General features: G+C 43.9%; 1 protein-coding gene across 1 annotated transcript; it reads right to left on the reverse strand.

The window, feature by feature from the left end:
- Positions 1-1,008: 1,008 nt before the first annotated feature.
- SLC9A8 (solute carrier family 9 member A8) lies at positions 1,009-24,009 on the reverse strand. The gene is made up of 16 exons (XM_078868527.1): positions 23,326-24,009; positions 20,153-20,334; positions 17,707-17,787; positions 17,131-17,189; positions 16,924-17,007; positions 16,532-16,633; positions 16,374-16,408; positions 16,114-16,257; positions 14,931-15,069; positions 14,078-14,183; positions 13,553-13,669; positions 12,635-12,717; positions 12,076-12,187; positions 9,566-9,789; positions 7,120-7,263; positions 1,009-4,709 (listed from the first exon to the last, which is right to left on the reverse strand). The coding sequence occupies exons 1-16, from the start codon at positions 23,823-23,825 to the stop codon at positions 4,602-4,604; spliced, it is 2,220 nt and encodes a 739-aa protein (XP_078724653.1). The 5' UTR covers positions 23,826-24,009; the 3' UTR covers positions 1,009-4,601.
- Between the last annotated feature and the right edge of the window lie 1,289 nt (positions 24,010-25,298).

Here is a 25,298-nt window from a genome sequence, read left to right on the forward strand (position 1 = left end):
TAACCAGGAGGCTCCTACCAGTATAAATTGTGAGTCTTGAGTTGAGACTATATTGAGCAGAGAAGTAACGGCAGCAGGTTTACGACTTCAACGGGGGAAAAATAGTGGTGTGCTTGGATACGTCCAAACATTGTAATGTCCTCTACCCATATGTCGAAGTCGCAGGACTTTTAATTTCACGGTGGTCCTGAAATTAAGATGTTTGGCCAATTATATGATTGTGTTGGACAGAGGTGGACATCGGAGGACCTAGAGAACACCCACGCATACGAGAGGGTAAATACTGAAAAGGTTAATTAATGTTTAATCTTTCGATTTAAAGTTTTCGTGACTGCAGGAATTCATATTCTTGGTTCTTTCGGTAAAGTCATGTATAAGGGAAATAATAAAATAATAAAGTCACGTGACTTTACCGAAAGAACCAAGAATATAATGTTTAATCCTTTTGCTCTACTGCCATCATTTGGATACCTTCGATGTCAAGGCACTTTTAGAGTTTTCTTTATAAAAAGCGGCCATCCACCAAATGTTTTTCCCCGACAAAGCACTGGATTAAAGGCGTGTGACATATGATGACACAATGCCTAATATTTTAATTACATTATACCTCGTGTGATCTGCATATCTGGGTATTGCACAACATGACACCAGCATTGCTTTGAGGAATGCATGGCAAAAAGATAACATTACATATTAAAAACAACTTAAATGTATTTTCGCAGTATTATACGAAAATAGAAAATTCCTAAAACTCCACATTGCCAGAGCCGAGTATGTTGGGAAAAGGGCGAAAAAATAGAAAAATGAATTGAGGCATTGATTTTTAAGCTGGTGACGTGCACAAAATGTATACATGAGCATGTACATATAAACATGCTGTGTAAGATATACCATATATAAATACGCCACTAATATTCTGGAGCTAATTTCGCATATCTCTTTTCCAATTACATTCGTCCTTACAACACCGCCAATTCACTTAATTAACGGAGACAAAATGCACACCTGTTCCAATGAATAGACTCTTTATTTTGTTCAAAAAAAGAAACTTCGTATACACAAAATCCACGTTAAACCCCATAAATAAATGCCTAGAACAGTGTCAACAACGCTCGTGTATTAAAAGTTTATGTGCTCTATTTTGTATAATTTTTCAGTCACACTTCAATAAAAAACATTCATCGCTGCCAACACGCCCTGCGGATCGTGTCAAAAGTGCTGCTGCTGCCACAAACAGTGCCAATCAAAGCAATAAAATCATAGCAGCTCAACTATAACCACTGTCAACATTACAGTTTCAAATGGCAAAGTTAACAACCTCTGTAAAAACAATTATAAATGGTGTCCCGGATGAACGGCGAATGAGATGTTTCACCGTACATTGGCCAAACAAATGAAATCGGCAAGCTTTACCGATCACACCCATTCAAATACGTATGACGACGCATTCATCATTCATTGGTTAAGATCGATCTTTACACTCGCATCACATGCATGTCTCAAAAGTTATCATTGATGCACAATGCAAACTGTATGGAGATTAAATGCCATTACTTTGAGGCGAATGAAAATAAAACCGCACGAACGAGACGGTAAACAGAAGACAAAATTGTGGCCACGAATTGCGGCCATTTCTTAAATCACTGTGAGGGGGGGGGGGGTTGCATGCCCCAATGATAAACTTCCTGGATCCATTAAACCAACCACGTGGTTCCACACTGCTCTCAGGAAACCTCTCTTGAGTGTGTTCTGGCTCACTTTCTTAACGCCTGTTGCATACGATATTGAGGTTGTCAATCTTGATATCCACTTAAGCCACTGCTTGAGGACATTGTGGCTGTATCTAAATCCATGCCCTCTTTTCTACACGACTAGGCAATCATTTACCAGCAGGGGAATAGCAAGGCACAAGTGCAACCATGTGACCTTGTGAGTGCCTGGATCCAAGGAGTCTGAAAAGTGTGGAACTTGATCCAGGCAAGGGACGTAAAGTTGCTTGACATTTGTGAAAGAGAGCAACTTGTAATACACTTATTTTTTATGCAATTTATTTTACCACGGTAAGGCCCACTGAGCTGTTTAGCTCTTTTTCAGAAGCGACTTGGCCACGAAAAAAAACTCAACAAAGTGGCTTATCATGTGGAATTGTATATAGGCGTCAGGGTTGGGATCGAACCCACTCATGTATACCAGGCAAGGTAGTTAACATCTCGCCACCGTGGCATCCCATGCCCTGTATGCTGTTGATCAATTACCCAGCATCATGCTCTATACCATTAAGTCTTAACAGTTATCCCATCAATATACCCCATTTCCTTGTTAAATAAAAGAGAAAAAATCAATAAAACCACCAGTAACCACATTAGTTAAAATTACAGTCAAATTAAACGTCATTATTACCAAAAGTAGGGAAAGCTGTGAATACAGATGCCGAAAAATGTTAACACTTAAAAATGGACACTTTGGCAACGTTTTTTGCTTTAGCAATATACAAATGTAGCCCTCTTTTTGTTATACCAGTATTGCTCGTTTCACAGTGACACAAATCGTCGCACACACCGCGGTCCACTCACTCTCGTTAATGAAGCGATCCCCTACTTGCTTTCATTAAAACGTAACACACGCGAAAACTAAAAGCCTTAGGCCTGCTTCGCAAGTACCATTCTATTGCAAGGTTCTCGCATACTGTGACCACACTAACTCTTAAAGGAAACCTCAATGAAGATTAAAAGTTTACTTCATGTCGTGCGACTGTCCTACATGCTACCTTAACACCATGTGTTCTATGGCCATTGCACAGAATAGGGTTGCAGTCAGGGCCTGCATTTCAAGGCCCGAGAAGGGGACGGTTTATTTTCTTAATCTTAGTTTATATGTATAGAGCGCCTTAGCTCAAGGCGCTTAACGCAATTTAAAACGCGGTCATAAAATAGAGTGATTTAGGTGGCGGGGGGGGGGGCGAAAACGAGTGACCAGGATAGAGGGTACTGAGGGATCACGAAAGGGCCGGGGAAGGACGTGAATGAGTGGAGGGGAGAGGGGAGGGAAGAGGGAAGAGGGAAATGGGCAATGGAGAAGTGGAGCTTTGAGGAGGAAATGAAAGGAGGTTAAGAAGGGGGACTGCTTCATGTACAGGGGAAGTTTTTTCAGTGGAGGGGATATGGAGGAAGAGAAATTGAAAATGAGATTTGGTACAGTGAGGAGAGACAGAGAGAAGATTGGGAACGAAGAGGAGAGGGGGCATCATGGACAGAGATGAGAGAGGGAAGATGAGGTGGGGCAAGGCCATGCAGAGATTTCAAGACGAGTGCGAGGTATTTGAAAAGGCAGTGGTGTAAACGGGAAGCCAGTGGAGTCGCGGGAGAAGCCAAGTGTGACAACTAAATGGGAGATTATAACCCGCACGGAAGCATTTTTGAGTTTGTTAGAGGGGAATGAGAGCATAGGCAGCAAGAAGAAGAGAATTGTAGTAGTCCAGACGGGTAAAGATCAGAGCATGAACCTGGAGTTTGAGGGCAGAAAGTGAAAGGAGAGGGCGGAGATTTTCCTAACGATGAGTGCAACCAAGCCAGATGCTAGGAATTAACAATGAACATCATGACCAGGCACTTTCCATAGGGCCACCTCTCATTACAAACATTACCATTGCACATAAAACTAAAACAATAACGCCTTTTTTTTTAGAAGAGACTTAAAACAATCCCGTCGGCCTTTCCAGCAGTTGCGTCAAAATACCTTCACGCATAAAGTGCGTTTGGACCCATTCTTAATAAGAGACACGACGGAGATGATTTAAAGGAAACGAGACGAGCCAGTGAGTGTGTGCTTGTGAGCGTGTGTGTGTGTGGCCATACAAGGGATCTTTGTCTTTGTGTGTATAGGAAGGGCGACCGTAGCAGTCAGCACGCTGCACTAGAAACCTGGGGACCGCAATTCGATTCCCGCTCAGGGCCAACACAGTTACGATGATCTCAACCAGTCCTGGGCCTCCCCTATGTCGACTCGGCCTCAAATGAGTACCTAGTGCGGTGTGTAAAAACATTGCCACTGGGGAGACAAAGGCGGTCGGGTATCGTGTTTGCCACACCCCCTCGTGTGCCGTTCCAGCCATCATAGGTGCTAACAGCACTTGCCCCAACAATCTTTTAAGGCTATATGGGGGATCTTTGTCTTTGAGCGTGTGTGCGTGTGTGCGTGTGTGCGGGTGTGTGCGGGTGTGTGCGAGTGTGTGCGAGTGCGTGCGAGTGCGTGCGAGTGTGTGCGAGTGCGTGCGAGTGCGAGTGTGTGCGAGTGCGTGCGAGTGCGTGCGAGTGCGTGCGAGTGTGTGCGAGTGCGAGTGTGTGCGAGTGTGTGCGAGTGCGTGCGAGTGCGTGCGAGTGCGTGCGAGTGCGTGCGAGTGCGTGCGAGTGCGTGAGAGTGCGTGCGAGTGCGTGCGAGTGCGTGCGAGTGCGTGCGAGTGCGTGCGAGTGCGTGCGAGTGCGTGCGAGTGCGAGTGCGTGCGAGTGCGTGCGAGTGCGTGCGAGTGCGAGTGTGTGCGAGTGCGTGCGAGTGTGTGCGAGTGCGAGTGTGTGCGAGTGCGCGCTAACATGTCCGCGGCGCCGTCACAAAAGCTCGTGCTCCTCGTCCTCCGATCCCGACGGTCCTTGCCGCACCTCGGCGTACCACTTGTTGGTGAGCGAGCGCATTTGTATCCTGCCGTTGCGTAGGTCCTGTTGAAAAGACACAAAGATCACCCGTATAGCCTTTCACAGACTGTTGGGGCAAGTGCTGTTATTAGCGAGTAGTGCCTATGAAGGCGTGTGCCGCCACGGCACACGCCTTTGTCTGCCGAGTGGCGATGTTTACACACCACACCGGGTACTTATTTGAGGCTGAGTGGACCTAGGGGAGGCCTAGGACCGGTTCAGATAATCGTCACTGGTGTCGGCCGTGGGGAAGAATCGAACTCGGGTCGCTGGGTTTGTAGCGCAGCATGCTAACCACTGCGCTACCGCTCCCTACGCTTCACACGTGTGCAACACACACACTGCTCCGCTAAGACAAAGCCACCTTGAGAGAGAGATGACACCATCAAGCCACAGTGTATACACCGATGTCCCTAACGTGAACACTTGTGTCAAGGCCAAAAGACACGTTGAACTTGCTGATCTCAAGGAGCATAAACCATCACACAAACTCCGGTCAGCGGCTTTTGGCTAACCATCGAACAAAGACGGCCACTGCATTTCTCGCTTTCAGATGCGATTGCTTAATATCTAAATTTCTTTAGAACTGCTTATAGTGTTTAGTGTGTTGTCCTTCCCCCGTGCCTCCGATTAGCACAGTTGGCTAAGTACGAAAGAAGTCCAAAATACATACAACACATACATAGGACTCATCCCATCCATTCCTGACTCCAGCAAATGCCAAATTAAGCTTATATTTAAGCCCGAGCCCTGCACAATCCCTCTGCCCAGAAGCAGGCTTAAGATTAATATAAAATGTTAAATAATTAACTCGCAGCAGTACAACAGTTGTCATTGTGTACATTTCCCATTACCATTTGTTTTAAATTATTTTGAAAAAGTAACTATAGGATGGTTCTGCTATCATTAGGGAAGATGTCTTAATAGGTTTACTCCTTGGTATAAAAAATTAGAAAAATTATTATTGCTGTAGCTAAGTATTACAAACTGTATTTCTTTTAAAATATGAAAGTGAAATGTTTGATCAACAATTAGTCGTATTCATACGTTCATAAATGTTCCTTGAGATTTTTGGCAATAACATGCCCAGATTTCTATCACTAGCATTGCCGAAAATTGCAGCGGCAATGTTTTTTGTCAGTAATCATATAGAGACGTCAATCTGGCCCGATGTCCCGAGTGGGGACACTTTGTTTCAATGTTGGCTTGTTTGTCTCTTTACCCAGTTTTACCGTTTGTGTGAACGGCATCGAGTTGTGTGGGATGAAGAAATTTCCACCTGGAACTCTTAAAAAGTGATCAGTGCATCACTCTATTTTTGAAAATGGCCTGCAGAAGGTAATCTTATTTTATCCAGATTTATATAGCGCCTTATTCCAAGGCGCTTTACAACAATTACATAATTGTAAATAAGATTATAGTGGTTGAGATCAAGAGTGGAGTTATTCACAGACATATTTATGATAACTAGATTTTAAGTTTTCGTGACTGCAGGGATCCATACTCTTTGGTTCTTTCGGTAAAGTCACGTAGGTATAAAATAAAATAAATTAAATCACGACGTTTCGATTGCAACACAAGCAATCATCATCAGGTGAGAAAACCACAAAATGTTCTTGCTGTGGTTTTACCACCTGATCATGATTGCTTGTTGCAATCGAAACGTCGTGATTTAATTTAATTTATTTTATATCTCCGTGACTTTACCGAAAGAACCAAAGAGTACTTCTGAGAACCTTTCAAGTGTCCTCGTTTATCCATAAACTAAGGGACGCTATTCCCCGTATGCATTGCTAATGAGACATTTTATTCAAACGGCAATCAAACCACATTTTTTAACTAAATTACATTGTTTGTTAATATTTTTTCGCGTGTGCAGTCAATGGTGACCAGAATGGGACCATCAACTTTCTATGCTTTAAGACCTGTTTCACTGGTAACTGAAACACCGATTTAAGCCCAAAATCTCAATGATGCCAGATCAGTTTTCTGACCTATGACCCACCTGGCCACCTCCAGAGTATGTAATCTAAGAGCTCTGCATGTGTGTGTATGTGTGTGTTTGTGTGTGTTTATGTGTGTTTATGTATGTCTGAGTGGAGTGGTCAGTCCATTGCGCTATGAACTCAGCGTCCCGAGTTCAATTCCTGGTAAGGGCTAACATTATTGGTGAAGATCTTAACTGGTCCTGGGCCTCCCCTGACTTCAGCCTTATATGAGCGCCTAGTGCAGCGTGCGCGCATCAACGCCATAGGAACAAAAGCAGCTGGTCGCGATGTCGGTCACAACACCCCCTTTAATGCACCATGTTGGCCTTCAGAAGTGCACGGTAACAGCACTTTCCCCAACAGTCCACAAAGAGGCTAAGGGGGGGGTTCATTGTTTTTTTTGCGTGCGTGTGTCCGTGGACGGGATGCAAGGCCAAGTGGCGCACCTCCTTCGTGATGCGCCGCGTGAAGAAGGGGATGAGGTATTTGGCGTCCAGCCACAGGAAGCCCTTGAGGTTTGGCTTCACGTACGTGGCCTCGTATTCTTCCTCCGTCAGCTCCGACAGGTGCTCTGTCTCCACTGTGTTGCCCTGTCCAGGGAACACGGCGGCACGTGTGAACGGCCGTCAGGGTCCTCTCGCGCGCACATGACAATAAAACTACATTTGGCACACCCCTGAATTGCAGGGTGTACAAAATCCGGGTATATATCCGATGTCTGTGCATTAAGTTATGCCAGAACCGTGTCTACAATCATTGTTGTACTTTTTAATTATGTTTTGCTTTGCCATTTTGATGACTCGGGTCACTTGCCGCTTGGTGCAGAGGTTCATGGTTCGATTCCGTCAGCCGCCCTCATCAATACTGCTGGTGTAATACACTCATTAATTGGCTGATAACACCTCTATGTATAGAGGACCACAGAGCTTAAAGAGGAATTTGGCAAATGAGGCACCAGAATCTGCTTGTCTGTGGTTCCTCGCGCATCTGAGTGAAATCTGTATGACGCATTACAAGTTGACATGAATCATTATTATCACGTGTGTTTTTGAGGCACTCTGGTTAACTCCCACAGAAAACAACTATTTATAAGCCCAGAAATATGAATCTCCAACATTCAATTGTTACGAACTAAACATCTGATTTGATGTTTTAATGAATTAAATTTGTTTATCTATTAGTTTAGTTTACATTTGTTTGTGTGCATGACATCTGTGAATTTATTATACGACCCCCATTAACTCAGAACATGACAGCCAACTAGCGAAGCGGACCTGGCAAATTCTCCTATTCAAATCCTATATAAAAAACAATTGTTATGCAGATGCACATCAGTCTTATTATCACCAGGCATTTATGTATGTAATTACCTAGTGCCCTGGCCACAAAAGGGTGATGAGATGATTGGCAAGAGAAACTCATCGCATGTCCACGTTTGCCACATTTGAAAACGATGTGAATGTAATGGGAGTGCTTAATAATGGCTAATGTAATTGGCCAGGGTTAAAAATGTCCCCATGCCCATTTGGCACGCGAGGCAAAATGAGATGGAAATTATCATCATTAGAGCTTCAAGTAATAGACTAATTGTGCAATAACTTAAAGCTCGGTTCTACATTAAAGTGAATTGGCCAATAACAATGGTATGCTTTGCACTTATTAAATGGTCATTATCAACTGTTATTTCCGAATGATTTGTGGATTAACAATTCAGCATAATTTGCCAGCAATAAGAGCCAAACTAAGATCCCTAATAGGCAATGGTCCTTTATCAGATGAGTTACTGCTATTATGTAAAGCAGGGGTCCCCAACCCCCGGGCCACGGACCGGTACCGGTCCGCGGCCTGTTAGGAACCGGGCAGCAGCAGCAGGAGGTGAGAGCGGTGAGTCCGCACGTGGCCCGCCCCAATTATTTTATTATTTACCACTTCCGTCCGCGCCTATTTCCCGCACTGCGCACTTGTCTCAGACAATTTAGGTGAGCCCACAAGCTGCTAACCCCTAGTAGCCACAATGAGTAAAAAACTAACGTCGCTGGAGAGCTGCTTTGAAAAGGGGAAAGACCCAATGATGAATCCCACCCCCGCCCGGTCCGTGAAAAAATTGTCTTCTACGAAACCGGTCCCTGGTGCCAAAAAGGTTTGGGACCGACTGTAAAGCACAGGCGGCAATGCAGGCTTCGCTTTCTCAATCTCCACTGAGGGGAGAATGAAGTAGACATTATATTTCATCCTTTCATCAACCTCATCTCCAAACGTCATCATTGTCATTACGTTCATTATGGCCGAGGCTGTGCCAAGAGTGGAAGAACCACACGTGTGTGTGTGTCTGTGTGTACAATGGATCGACATTATTGACTGATAACATTATTTTTATACTCACAATACGTGTGTCAAATTGTGTGTAAGCAATTATTAAAGTACGGCAAGTAATTACAATTAATAATTTATGCAAAAGTATATCAATTATGTATGGTTGATATACATTAGATTTTGGGCCACTGCTAACATCAATAATTATATTGTTGCTGGTTTTTCACCCACCCTCATCTTTCCACTGACCCGCGTGGTAAGGTATGACCAATCACCATGTCTGTTATAATGCGAGCGAAGACTTTATCCAGAAAAACAAAGGGCAGGCTATTATTGTCGTCTTGCACATGCCAATGAGTTACATTTTGCCTACAAAACTGCACAAAAGAGACAGAACAAATAAGAAACAACGCATACAAACGAGACGCATGAATCGAGACCGAAATGCAACCAAGTCTCAACTCGCATCGTGACCGCAAATCAAGACGATCCTTCGACTCGCCGGGTGGGCAGGGGGGGCGAATCGCCGCGTTGCCCACGCGCGTGCCACCGCCACCACCTCCCCTCCTTTGTACGCACCATCTTCTCAGTCTTGCTGAGGCTGATGTCCTTGCGCGGGCGCTTGGTACGGGCGCTGGCCTCGTCGATGTCCATGTATTTGACGAGTGGCATGGTGGCTCCGCCCAGCAGCAGGATGGTGAAGAGCACGATAACGATGGTGGTGGTGCCGATGAGCTGTCGCTTCTCAAGCGGCTCCAGCTGTAAATGCAGGCTCAGCGCGTACGGGATCGCTCCGCGCAGGCCTGCGGCCACCCCGGCAAGAACAGCAATGGTGACAGGACAGCAGTGACGACAGCAATGATGGCAGTAGCAGCAGCAGTAGTGTCAATGAGTAAAAACGTTGGTGATATTTTTTCAGTTTTCTCAAGTTAATTGCTTAATTGGGGTTATACATATAAATCACTGCCCCCTACTGGTAGACTAATGCACGATTGCAGGCCAGGTGCTGAGTCACCTTGTGCCCACAGTGACAGCTGCCACTTGGGGTGTCCTTTCAAATGTTTGCGATGAGATGTGATATAAAGCACTCCGAGACGCGCCAGCGTATTGGCTGCTATGTCAAAAATAAATCATTGTCATCAAGATAACTATGGGTGGTACAATGCATCACCACCACCACCACCCCCTAGCCCTGTGATTAGATGTATCGTCGCGATGCAGTGTCGCGATCTGATTCAAGAATAATTCAAGCACTTTCCCACCTGCCCAGATACAAAGCATGTTCGTCGCATGACACACCGACTCTCTAAACTATAATACTCGGAGCAGGAATTTAGCCAAATTAAGCGCTGAACCAACTTCTGTGTGATGTTTATTTTTGTGCGGTCAATAGGGACTTGGTCTGAGACCATCCATTAACGAAACTTTAGAACCTAGTTTAATTACAGGATCTCGGCTGTGCCAGCTCAAAGCTCTGACGTCTGAGCCACCTGGCCACCTCAAGAATCATTGTCTATTTTAAACATTGCTATTTAAAGCTTTCGTGACTGCAGGGATTCATCTTCTTGGTTCTTTCGGTAAAGTCACATAGAAGGGAAATAATAAAATAATAAAAATAAAACATATTAAAATAATTCTCACGACGTTGCTGCCACAACGCAAGCAGCCGTCCTCAGGTGAAGACAGACCTGTTCTTTACCTGAGGACGGCTGCTTGCGCTGTCTTTCCGACAGACCTGTTCTTCACCTGAGGACAGCTGCTTGCGTTGTGGCCGAAACGTCGTGAGAATTATTTTATTATGTTTATTTTTATTATTTTATTATTTCCCTTCTACGTGACTTTACCGAAAGAACCAAGAAGATTAAACATTGCTGTGAAAGATAGGGTCTTGAGCGGCTGCCATTGGTGATGTACCGCGAGTTACGTAGCTACGAACAAAAAAACATTGATTCTTACACAGGAAATATGATGCATGAATCATGAACGTAAGTATCTATATGAAATTGATAAATCAATGCGTTGTTACACCCCGAGGTGATACCAAAAAAAAGTAGTTCTAAAGGGAATGCAGTGAATGTCAGGTTATCCACTTCATTCAACAGCACATGCACCAAAGTGCACAATGAAACTCATTATTTCTAGCTGTGGGGTTTGGGGGAATCATTTGGAAACCCTCCCTTGTAACTCTCCTTACTCCCCAAACAATTACCATCGAATCCATGACCAATCAGATTTATATTCTATTAGAACATTCACAATTAGTCATGCAATTTTTGATTCTGCATTTAGTTAATTGAGAGGGGCTCTCCCCTGTTAGTGCCGTTAAATTTAAATCCACGATGCTGCGAAGTCAGCAAAGATAACATTAAGAGCAGAAGTAATTGGTTTAGTAATAGCAGCATTACCTTAACAATAACATGAACATTAGATCCACCAATGCCAATTGCTAAATGAGCAAAAAAGAACCTTCAACAACAGCAGGAGCACGAACGTGCAAACGACAAAACACCTGATACTTGGCAGCAGTAAAAGCGAAAATAACAAAAAAACTCAACACATCCGTCAATAACAGTGCCTTGAAAGGAAAAATAAACACCAAAACCTTGCTCATCGCGGGTTTTCCCATTGCGAAATTGACCATTCCATACAAAACTTATTGAGGTATAGTTCACCGATTGCACCACTGTGGCTCGATCATTCGCGGATGACAGTGAGATTCCTTTACGCACCATAGAGTAATGTAGCCTAACCGCACGGCACGCGATGATGTTGCCGCCGCGGGAAAAGTACACACGCCATCATCATCATTCATCGTTCATGATGATGAACTGTGAACCAAAACCTAGTTTTCCCACATGCCTTTGAGTTTATGGATCACGGATTTGACGACTGCGCTATTTGAAAGAAAGTAACCCCGGCCGCGATGGGCCAGGTTTTGGCGTTATAATAGTTGTGACCTTTTGGGCAATGACTCTTCTTCACAGCACATGATGAAGAGAGGCCAGAGAATTGGAGTGGAAAAGAGTTGGAGACTGCGCTTTGCAGGTGAATGCGTCCGTATTTGGCCAGGACAGGATTGGCCGCCTCACCGCTGAACCACATGATGAACTGCATCTTGGGAGTAATTTTGTGGTCCCTGAAGAAGTTGAGCAGGAAGGACAGTGGGTAAATGTTGATGGCACGACCAACAAGGATCAACACCTACAAAACGAGACAAGTGGTAACGGTAATATCCTCGTGCATTAAAACACTGCATCGATAAAACTAGCAATCAGAATTGCGAAGAGGATACTAACCTATAGCAGTCTTAACACTTTGCCCTCTCTCGCCTTCACCAATACAAACTGACCAGCATGGTGAAGTATGGTCAAAAATACAAATGACCAACAAGGCTTTGGAGAGTCTTATGTCCATTAGTGGATTGATATTGGGTGGATATTGTTAATTTGTGCATAACTGTGCAACTGCTACGATGAATTATCACACATCACTTAAGTGCCATACATTAGCTTGAATTTAGTGTAGGTATCCAAAACGGTTGCGTCCTTATTTGTACAAGATTTGAGGAGGTTTTATATATAAATGTAGATTATTTTTGTACCATGGGAAAACCGTGTTTGATGCAATTTGATGTAACAGAGAACTTACGATGCACCAGATGACAAAGGAGATTTCAAATTTGTGCGGGAAGCTGAAGATCGCCAGCCCCAGGTAGGCAAACATGCACGTCTCTGCAAAGCAAAGCGGACACTAAACACAATGCATGACGTAGTTTACAGCACAACTTCCCCTGCAGGGCGAGTGACAAGTCCCCATGCCCCTGTACTACCGCGTGTAATAACAATCCTTTAAGACGGCGGTGTGCATGACTTCCTGTCCACTCGATGCATCAAAGCACCATGACGAACACACCCCCAGCATATTGCAGACGCTTTCAGCAAGCAGCTGGAATGCACCAACGCGTACATCAATGAAATAAATTAAATTATTATGTTCATGTTGCATGGACTGAACCATGCACGGGATCCTTGATAATTTTCGAATTATTATAATGATGATGTCATTGTTGTTACATGTACATATTTAGGCTAAAGAGACTGAAAAAATTACATTATTCACAAGTGAAAAAAAGCATCAATTATTGAATCAACAGCGACTGTGAACTATACGAATTCATGAAAATGCTGGTTGGGATTGGAGGGGGGGTGATCATCAAATACCTAGTATGTAGCTCTCAATAAGAGACCTGTGCATTAAATTCCCTAATCCAGACGAACATGTCTGATATTGATCAATGAATGTGGCCAATACAGTATTGACTTTCACATTCTCATATATACCCTACCACACAAGCAGGCCATTATAAATCATATTAATAATACAACCGCCAGAAGGCTTTTACCCTCATGTGGATCAGCTGCACACTTGAGAACATGTTAACCTTTCCCGCAATAAACCACCACCTCTGCTCATCCTCCCATCCAATCTGTTTGCCCGCTAAATTCACGCTCTGCTGCCGGGTTTCCCTGCCCCCGGGGTGCTGCGTCTGCCTGTGTGCTCGCGTACCGCAGAGGAAGGCAACTGTGCGGAGGGTTTGCTGCATGTTGATCTGCGTGATGGGCGAGAGGTTGTGATGCGTGTAGTGGGACATCACGATGCCCGTGAACAGGATTGCCATGATCCCTGAAAAACAAAGGCGCCCGTGCATACCGGTCACACAGCCATCACAGTATAACGTAGGTCGCCGACACAATAAGAGCTTCAGCCTGACCATTAAAATCAACGTCAATTAACAAGTAGATCATGATTTGCTTCTAAAAGCCCAAACTCATCTGAACATCATTATCAGCGAAGGACATGCTAGCCTTTGAATCATTGATAAAAATCGTAGCAGCGTACATTTTGTGTTTTCAATTTGCATGTTAATATGGAGGGACGACAACATAACGCAATCACGTTTGCAACATTATGAAATAAAATAATGAAAAAAAACCACGTGCATAATAGCATGAAATGCGAATGCACATTGCGTGGAAGGCACAAATTAGAATGCATCTGTGCAATATGTGCACAATGTGTGATCACACGTACCTGACAGCTTTAGGCCCTCGCAGAGGCCATATGGCAGATATGCAAATATTATCATCATCCCAAACTCCAGTGAAGGGGTCATCCTCAGGTCAATGTGCTTCAAAAGGTGAACAACTTACTAAGGCAAATGTGACATTTGAAATCACCAATTGAAATGCACATGACATGCAAATGCGTCTGGATAAATGGTTCGCCGTGGCAATTGTTTGGCATTGTTTATTGAACGGCAGTTAATGCTGCCTGCTAATCGAATATGTATCAGAGCATTTAAACATTGTTATATAATTATTGCAATCATCAAAATACTGTATTCAATTACTGGATGGGCAAAACATTCATTAACTAAATATTCCAGTGTAATTTGCACGTGAAAAATCATTTGAAATGGAAAAGCAATTAAAATTACTTTGGAAATATGAAGATATTAAATATGTTGTGACAAAATGTTGATTTTGGGTTGACGAGAGCGCACCAATAACTTACACCGCTAATTTTTCATTACTTATACTGCAATACATGAGATTCTGTAATTTTTATATCTTTGAAAGACTGGTTTAAGTGCAGAATTGACGACTTCATGAACAGAATGAAGGCCACTCCGGGCCTCTTTCAAGGTCAACATGTTCGCTGCGCTGAATGCATTTTGCCTCGAAAACATTTCCCGTGCAGTGAATGGGATTTAATTCCTCACGTCAGCTGCTCTAGGTGTCAAACTTGCGAATAATTTCTGCTGACAACAAACACTCCCGCAATCACATATCGCCAAAGTCTCTCCTGCTCGCAGGCATTGGCCGTCCGTGCCCGGGTACCACCGTCCGCCCGCACGAGTTCGACGTTGCCAATAAAAGGATATGAGAGCGGAGATGAGCGCCAAGAGTATTCCCAGCGCTGCTGAACCAAAGAACATTTGCAGGAAGTTTGTGAACGCCTGCAGGAATGCATGCGAGCCACTCACATCCGACTTATCGGGGCTCGTCAGCCCTTCGGCCGTGCTGCAAAGCAAACAAAAAACATTAACTGGAGCGATGCAAACACAGCACAACAACAAAGGGGCGGATGCATATCTTGCAAAGACTCATGACAAGACATCTGGCACCATAGAAACACATGTTAAGTATATATAAGCAGAACTGTATTGTTTGTTTCTGCATATTAATATTCTATAGTCCCTTGGCTATTGGCTTTCCAGACAAATATTACCCAGCAGTATTTGTTTAAGCAAACAAATTCGGCAACGGTTTTGACGTTCTGGGATTGGCAAGTGCATTCCATCTCCATTATGGGGGTCTGTTCAATACAAATAGAATACATATGATGACAGAGTGGTGCAGTAGTACAAAGGGCCTGAGTTTTATTCCCGATTTGGGTGCTTTTCTGTGTGGAGTATGAATGTTGTTCCCCTGTTCTGTATGGGTTTTCTCCAAATTGTCCGGTTTGGTCCCATATCTAAAAACATAATGTAATTGGCATTGCAAGTTACTCAATTGGGATTGCACATAGCAACATTGCCTCTTTAGTGCAAAAACTTGGTAGAGCCTTTCTGAAAAAAGAGTCTTGAGAATCAGTGTAGCTTTCCTGGGTCAGCAAGTATAATAAAAATACAAACACGTTGTTGTGGAGCATTATGGGGAAATATATCTGCAGAACTCCACCTTGTCTCCACCAATTCATAAACTAAACTATAAAAGACTTTTATTTTACTGGGTAAGGCCCACTGAGCTATATCGTTCTTTTCAGAAGCAACTTGGCCACAAATGATAACTCAACGAAGTGGCTTATCATGCGGACACTTCTAGCTGCCAAATACTCGAAACGGATGTTTCTAAATGTGGAGGGAAAAACCGGAAGATCCGGAGAAAAATCCACGCGATTACGGCGAGATCATGCAAACTCCAAATATACAACAGGCATCAGGGTCAGGATCGAACCCACGACCTGTATACCAGGAAAGGTAGTTAACATCTCGCAAGACCAATTTAATGTGGCGTGGGTGCGAACGGAGCTGATGTGTGCAAAGCGGTGGGGCGAAGGCTCACTTGGTCAACACGATTGCGACGGCATCGTTGAGAATGCTTTCGCCAAACACCAACATGTTGAGCACGGGGTCAATGCTGAGCGCGTTGAATATAGCAATCGTGGCCACGGGATCCACGGCAGAAATCATTGAGCCGAAGGCAAAGCTGCACAATTCCCAAGGTCACATTTGTAAAGACAGTGGACGAGCGGTGGGTGAGTGATTTAAAAAAGGGGCAAGGAAAATCAATGTAAGAGTATGGATGCATTCACTCGCACTTACCTGTCCATCATGGTCAACTTGTAAATTACATCTGCCTAAAAAACAGAAGGAGGAAGCATTTAAACAATGGAAATTGCATTTTAATCACCAATTAACTCGGCGTTAACATCAAGATTTTTTATTGCCAGCCTTGTAATAGTTTTTATTATAAAACACACCTGTCCCAGAATGTATATTCCTCCTCCGACTGCTGCAGCCGATAAGGCAGTTCCAAATACAGCAAACACAGCGATGGACCCGATATTCTGAAAGAAGTTTCCCTGCAGAATATTGTAAAGACAGTTCAGTCACATGCGATAAATCTAAATATGTAACAAACATTGATGTATGTATGAGAGCATTAATACATGAAAATCAACTAAGCCCTGTAATTTTTAAGAATACATTTTCTAAGTGGTGAAATCAATGAATCGACCACTGGCATATTAGCAGTAATGCAATGTACTCTATGCTTTTACTTTAAGCTATTGACACCTCTGCTGAGGCTGACAGATTTAAACACGGATATTGGATTTTATGTGTAATGCTTGACCTTCAAATGAACACGAACCTTGTGTAAGGAGTATCCAGACTCAAATATGATGGGTGGTAGGAGGATAAGGAAAAACATGTTTGGCCGAAACATTTCCTCTTCCTAGATTTGAGGGGGGGAGGGGGGGAAACCCACATTTATTACACACGACATGAGTATGATAAGTTGGAGAACAGATCTTGCAATTATAAAACCATGAATGAACAAAAATACACAAACACCCACCTTCCAGTTGGCCAGTTTGTATTTTTCCACAATTCTAATGAAGGCTCCAACAACAATACCTGAAACACACAGAACCCACAAAAATGGCAGCATATTTTTTTATATTTTTTGTAATCTGTATTTTATTTCCAAACTATATCTTAAATGTGGTAGTCACTGTCAAGTCATGAAAGGAAGGATTAATTTGTTTTATGCTCGTCAAAGGCGAGCAGATGTCTATATATCAGAGCTGCCTCTGAAATCCCTTCAAGCAACCTCTGGTCCACAAAATAGGGGGCAGCACTTTCCCACTCATCCTCTCACATTACGGTAATATTTGTTGAATGATACTCAAGCCAATATTCTTAAATTCTCAGAGCTGGACTTTGTCCAAATGAAGTTGCAAAACTAAATGGGATGTTATTTTTGGCATGTCAGTGGGAACCGGGCTGAAAAACCTAATTTATTTTGAATTTCAGAATTTCTCCAATCATAAAAAAAAAAGTCCATCAGCAAAATTATTACTCAGAAACATCCTTTAAGAGACAAGGCCGCGTGCGCATTAAATGCAGCGTTCACCAACGTCTGTGCACTTACCCAGAAAGACCACAGCCACGCTCTCAGGCAGGAAGTGCAGCTTGAATTTAATGAGCAGACGCACCAGGACGATGCAAAGAGCTGGAAAAAAACAACCGGTGGTTTTCACACATACATCCACAGCTCTTCTGTCAATCCGCTGCTGAAAGAGGGCCCTACCCATGCCGTGCTGGTTGAGGCGGTTATTTTACCTTCTGTTATGACGCTGGTGAGTGCGGGTTAAAGGCAGGGAGCATATAAGTTGGTGTGCAGTAGAGCACAACAACGGATTTTGCTGCACTGCTCTCTGCTGACAACTTAACTGCTGCAGCCATGACACCTGTTTCATGCATGATGGTCACCCTATCCAGGCCCAGCCCTGATGAGCTTCTCCTATCTAATGAGGTCAGGCACATTAGGTGCTTTCATCAGGCTGTGGTTTCTGACATGCTCTATTCTTCTCTAATTTCACACCTTTACCATTTGCAGTTTGATCACAATTGTGCGCGTTACCAATTAGCATTGGTATTATAATCTCAGACCAGTGGTGAAATAGTTGTTATCATAGTAACATTATAAAATCATATTTCGATTAATGGTAACTAAGGAGGGTTTCATGACTCTGGATTAAAGAACCCAGACCTTATTGCGTGACATTTTTTATTTATAAAAAATACCAATAAGGTCAACAAGTGTGGCTTAGCTGTAGTGCATTCAAGGGATTAAGTGGCCTCACCCAGTGATTGGCAAGGGGGTTCATTAAGTTCTACTGTGTCAGCGAGCACAGTGAATAAGGCAGGTTGGCACACTGCATTGAACTCTCCCTAGGGAAAATATCCAATTACCCCGCAGTCAGCATAGTCGTATTTCAATTGGGGTCCATAGGTCACCCTGCGACCTGCCCAAGGCGTGCACCAGGTACTCCTAGAGCAAGGGCTTACATTTTACAAATAAATACACTGCCATGAGTGCCTATATGTACATGACAACTCCTAATATCTGCTGTGATATGGGTGACCAATATCACGAATACGATTATCTGCGGGGTTATCAGCGATTTCACTCTCATCAAACAGAGGAAAGATTTGTGGATAACCCATGGTTAATAGGATTAATTTGCCAAGCGACTCCTTTTATTCATTAAAAATCATGGGTAATAGAAGTCCTTTAAGTGCAGCAGGGATCTTGGCAGCACCATTTATTTGCATCCAAGTGCAAATAGGTGGTGCTTCAAAGAAATCTGTCCATCTTCATATCCCCTTGTGAGCAACAAAGACACGCACACAGACAAGTGTGTCTTCGCGTTTGTGTGTCTCTCTGTCTTGTTGTATCGGTGTGTGTGTCTCCGTGTCTCTGCAATTATGGGGAGCGGTGGTGTAGCTGTTAGCGCGCCGCACTAAGAACCCGGCGACCCGGCTTCAATTCCTGCTCACGGCCAACACCAGTGATGAATATTTGAATTGGTCCTGGGCGTCTCCTAGGTCGACTCAGCCTTAAATGAGGACCTGGTGTGGTGTGTAAACATCGCCACTGGGCAGACAAAGGCAGCTGGGTATGGTGTTGGCCACCCACCCCTTTGTGTCCCGTGCAAGCTTTCATAGGTGCTTTCTGACAGCACTTGCTCCTCTTCTTCTTTCGTGTGGATTAATAGCGGCAGATTAAAGTTGTAATTTTACATTTGTTATCCACTCAATTGTTTGTTCAGAAGCAGAGTGGATCTCGTCCGTTCCTCCTTTACAGGAGCGAAAACAGCAGGTAGCACTTGCCCTAACAGTCTGATAAAGGCTATATGGGAATCTTTGTCTTTGTTTTGTCTGCAAGTGTATTAGTGTCTATATGTGTCCCTGTTGTCTCGTGATCAAATAAAATGCTACACATGCATTTGCTTTGATGATGGCGATTTGAGATCTCATTCGCCACAAATGTTAGCTGTTTACAGGTATAAAAAATGTGGTCACTGGTTATATAGCACAGTGCTGTACCAACTGCACAACCGTTCACAACCACACCCCCACCCCCCACAAAGTGATAAAATAAGTATAACCCGTAAAAACAAAGTTTTTCACTATAAATTCTTTATATGCGTGGCGGCTAGAGTCCTCTCGTCCGCTGGCTTGAGATGGCTGCCATCTATGGGTCAGATGATTGTCTGCCAGTATTAAGCAATTGGTAATTAAATATTGAATTTGTTCTCCCTAAACAGTGTAAAATTTTGGAAAAAATTTTCACGAACATTAATTGTCTCGCACAACGAGTCTGCGTGCAAAATGTCAGCTCGATTGGATCACGGGAAGTGGGTTAAAAAACGACCGAAAGATTTGCACGGTCGTAAGCAAGTAAGCAAGCACGCAAGCACGCAAGCGAACTTAATATAAATGATTTAAAAACAACCATTCCTTTCCATTTCCTCCACTTAAAACTCATAAGCTGCTTTATGCATGATCCCACATGGCAGAGGTGAACCCACCGAGGACGAGCAATATGAAGAAGATGGTCATCCCGCTGGACTGCTCCTCACGCTGCGCCTGCTCCCCCGTCTGCACCGGAAGGATGGGCTTGGGAGGGGTTGGAGCTGGAGGGGGCTGAGGAGTGGTGGTGCTCGGTGGCTCCACGGTCCTGTTTCTGTTTGTCTCGGTCTCATTTTCAAACCTCGTAAAATGTAAAACGACACATTGTTATTGTTCATAAATTTTCCTTTTTAATCCTAAACTAAACAATTTTTTTATTTTACCAGGAAAGGTCCACTGAGCTACATAGCTCTTTTTCAGAAGCGACCTGGCCACAAGTGATAGCCCAATGAAGTGGCTTATTTAATGGAAATTTATAGCACGCGGACAACATGCAAACTACAAATATATAGGCGTCAGAGGCGGGATTGAATCCATGACCTGTATAACCAGGAGAGGTAGTTAACATCTCGTAACCACGATGCAATCAAATTGTGATGTCATTACGGTAAGGCCTCGTTTAATGCGTGTTCACACAACGCGTATATAATGCAGTTATTTCATTCGGGAACGCCTTTTGCACAACTCGCCCATTATAACATGGTTTCTGAGTGATCAACAATCGAATACTTTTCTTGAGCTGCGCGGCTGAGCTAATTCCCATAATGAATATACAGTAATTCCTCGCACAATGCGTTGTCGCTTATCAGGAACGCATCTACCGTGTTACGTGACGGAGTATATTGGTTAGAACTCTTACTGAGCAGTACACATTGTGTTGGAAAACGGCCTGTGGAAGCAAAATTTGAATAACTTATTTTAAGATCACACAAGTCACTTATTTATTCGCACACTAGGTGGGTACAATTTCCCACCTGCCCTGCTAAAGAGAGAGACAGATGATTGTTGCATGGAAAACATATTTTTAATTGTGAGGGTTATAATTTAGTTAAATTAAGTAAATATCAATTTCATGTCTTGGAGATGTTCTGTAGCTATGTTTGTGATTGGACTAAAACAATGAACTCATTACATCTGAGACCCGGTTTAACCATGGGAGGTTGCCTAAATTCAAACAGGATATCAGTGGTGCTGGATGATTGTAAAGATTCCACAACCACCAAGAAGGCTCCCATTGTCAAAACGTTATACTGCTGTTGAAGCTACTGAATGCCAGGAAGTGAATGTTTAAGACTACATAAACAAGAGTTTGCCTGTTAAAAGAGACCCGTGGCTTTGGGGACGTGTGCCCTCCTGCCGATGCAGAATGTGAACTATGAATGATCAATAACTACCACTGACTGTTTCTGGCAATGCTTCCTTTCCCCGTGAAATTCTTTGCTTCGCTGTGCTGTGGAGTGAGCCGCTGTTGTACTTTATGAAAACTTGCTGCAATTGTTTTCTGATGTACAGGCACCTATGATTTGAACATGTATTTAAATCATTGCAATGTACACATTTAAACTGAACCAAATTTTGCAATACCATCTTCCATCTTCACCGGGTCAGTCCATTAAATGCAAGCAGCTAGTTAAGGAATACACATAAAAGCAGGAATGGAGAAATCAAGCGGACAACTTGATGAGTCCATGATAGTCTCTTTTGCAAGCATGGCCGAGGATATGAGTCCGTCAGTATCGGGTGACGATTGCTATGCATCCATTCGTAATTTGTGAGTCATTTTCGAACTTGCCAAAGTTAAAGCTTGAAGTACAGTGGCCAATGCTTTTGAATTACGTCACGGGATGTTTACCATCCACTGCGAAGCAGACGCGCGCAGTATTATTCTCGTTATTATTATGGCGAGGGAGTTAACATCTTGTCACCATGGGGCGCCGCGGTAGTGAGATGTTTGTAAAATAAAAATGTGTCAAATTACTTTTAACACAATTGAGTGCGGTATTCACTTAGTTCATGAAGTTGCACTTTCTAGTGATCATTTATAATGACAATCATTTCAATGTACTGCTCGATAAAGACCTCCCCACGACGTGTTGATCATTGGCGTCGTTTGGACTACTTCACCACGTTGGTTTGTGTGGGGTGAAGAAGGTGGGGGTAGGAATGGGGGCCCAGGACCGGATCAGACATCACTCCCTACTGGTGATGGTCATGGCGAATCATGGAATGGAGGTCGCGCAATGCACCACTGCTACCCCCCACTCCCAATTATGTTATACAGCAATTTTGAATTAATTATCATGATAAACTTTACATTGAGGCTAAAGTACATTTGTTTTGTCAGCAGCTACCGACTGATGCAACTTCATTTACTGCACGAGGGTAAAACATAGGGACTATTGACTGTTGGAATACGGCACTGGTGTAGAAGCAGATAAGAGATGACGTAACATTTATCATATGATCGGTGACTGTACTTTTCAATAAATCGTCTCAAGTGGAAGCATAAGAAAGGGAGCTGGCATTGCAGATGCATAATTATATATTATTACACGGACTTAAGCAACAAATGTAGACTCGCACGCAGGGTCTAAAAAAATGTCAACGTGGCAATCACCATGTTTTTTGTAGCTATGTGTTATTTCCTGAGCAAATAAATTATGTATCTTCATTCGCAATGTGTTGTGGCTTTTTCCCTGGTTCTCCAGTTTCCTGCCATACGTTAATGGAATTTACCAACAATTGAAATTTCGCAGGAACCTCGTGATAAAAAAGTTGTCGAGACTCGGAGAGGCTTTCGTGGCGAAATTCCATATTCCCCGGATTATAAGATGCACGTCACGCGAACGTCATTGTGCGTCTTATTCGATGTTTGACCAGCTTTGTACATCTCCAATTAGCACGGTTGGCTACGTACGGTGGGAAAGAAGTGCAACATACACCATACCTGTAAACCCATACAGCTTACCCGTATTCTTGTACTGTCAAATTGAGTTTTCAGGTCCCTACGGCGCACAGCCGTTTCAATGCGGGCAACATTTTTTGTAAATTTGTTTCTCAGTTGTGATGGGACTTTGTAGGATGAACGTTGAGATGTATAAAGGCACAGGGTGACCAATAAGGTCCGAACTCGTCTGTATTAAGCTAGGCGCCGATAAGCGGTTGACAGGTATGATACACATACATCTGGCACACGTTTCTGGTGCGTCTGTCACCAAACGTCTTATAACCCGAAGCACGGTAAATCATCGTATGAGTGCAGTGCTACTATTGCCGTTCTGCGTGTTATTACCGTTCTTTCTGGAGCTCAATCTCCTCCTTGTCGATCCCGTCCTCCCCCTCCTCGCTGCCTCTGGCACCACCGGGCACCTGCCGGTCCCCATGCTCCACATCCGTCAGTGGCGGCGGCTGCGGCAGCGGCGGCTTGAACTCATCTCCTCCGGAATCCAGTTCCACCGCGCCGAGGTCAGTCCTGACGAGGTGACCCTGCGCCCCACTGACCTTACCACCCTTGACCTCTGCTGACCCCGCCGGTGCCACGTCCTCCTCTTTCCCCACCTCCACTCTGCGCAGGTCCGACCTGCTCAGCTGCTGCTGCTGCTTCTGCTGTGGCTCGACACCGTCGCCGCCGTTATCGTCGGCGGCCACCGAGCCGGCGTGAGCTGTGGCCTGCACCTCGTCGCCGGCCCCGAAGTGCGCGTCGCGGCCTGCCGGACCCTGCGAGACGCCCAGCGCGAGTGCGACGAGGGCGGCCACCGCGACCCAGCGCGTGCTGCGGGCGACGCGAGGCATTGGGTGTGACTGTCTCGTGACGACGGAGACGTTGTTGTTGTTGTTGGGTTGTGTTGTTGTTGTTGTTGATTTCGTTGTTTGTGTTTAATTCGTTCCACGCTGGGAGTTGTCGATGTTTACGGAACTCGACTTCCCAGGCGGGCTGTGCGCCGCGCACTGCACGACGGGAGATGGAGGATCAGCCCCGCCCCCCAGCCCCGCCCCCCAGTCCCCACACATTCGCCCACTCCCCCACCCCACTCTCTCGTCCCAGCACTGCATTGAATTAATGCGTTTGGTGGGAAAGGTGTGGCATTGTTCAGGGGTTCATAATGGCCATGTCAGGTTGGCAATGGCCATGTTGGGGTACTGTACTGAGCCCCCCACTGTTAAGAGCCTGAGATTGAGACCTCAGTATCATTGTCACACGGGCCCCTTATCAGTGCTCAGCTTATCACAGACCAATTCAGACCTTATTGGTCACCCCGTGCCCTAATACATATCTACGTTAATCCTGCAAAGTCCCATTACAAGGGAGAAACACAAACATATATATGTTTTGCCCGTATTGAATCGGCTGTATGCTGTAAAGCAAGGCCGTAGCCATGGAGTCAACATTGGGGGGGACCAAATCTTCCAGGGGGTCTAGGGGTCCCCAGAAAAAAACATCTAAATTTGAAAACTAATTTTCTGCCATTTTCTGCCTAAAATATTTAAAAATTCACTAACACATGGGATGGACTTTTTATTTATTTTTTACAATAATATCTAATAGTATATTGTATTACATTGCTCTGTTTTTTTCTTTTTGACCTTTTCTTGTTTCATTGTATGTAATGGCAGAGAGTAGGGATTAATAAAGTACAACCATAACCACAATCATATAAACAGAAATCTATGCATTGTTATATGAAGACAAGTCCAGATATTGTTGCCAAGGTTTAGCAAATTGTTGTTTTTATTTACAAAGCATCGCAAATTTTGTTTTATAATTTTATAGCAATATATTGGGGGGGGGGGGCTACTCAGTCTGGATATTTCACTGTTTTGCGAGGATCATAATTCCCATGTCAGGTTCATAATGGTTGTGTTAAGAGCAATGAGTCGGCATTGCTGAGATCTTGAGTTGCAGTCTTAAGTCTGGATTTATCGCTGTATTATAATGGACATATTCTTTGGGTCTTTCGGTAAAGTCACGTAGATAGGTTCAAAGAAAATAACAAACAAAAAACTGAGACGTTTTGATCGCAACACAAGCAGTCGTCTTCAGGAATATGTGCTCAGCTTATCACAGACCGCTTGTGTTGCGATCAAAACGTCGTTGTTTTTTGTTATTTTCTTTGAACCTATCTACGTGACTTCACCGAAAGACCCAAAGAATATGAATTCCTGCAGTCACGAAAGCTTTCAGTCAAGATATATAATGGACATGTAATTTGATAGTGGCCGTTTCAGAGCAGTGAGCCTGAGCTGCCTAGAATCTGGTTTTAAATC

This window comes from Lampetra fluviatilis, chromosome 26 (genome assembly GCF_964198595.1).
Source record: "Lampetra fluviatilis chromosome 26, kcLamFluv1.1, whole genome shotgun sequence".
NCBI lineage: Eukaryota > Metazoa > Chordata > Hyperoartia > Petromyzontiformes > Petromyzontidae > Lampetra > Lampetra fluviatilis.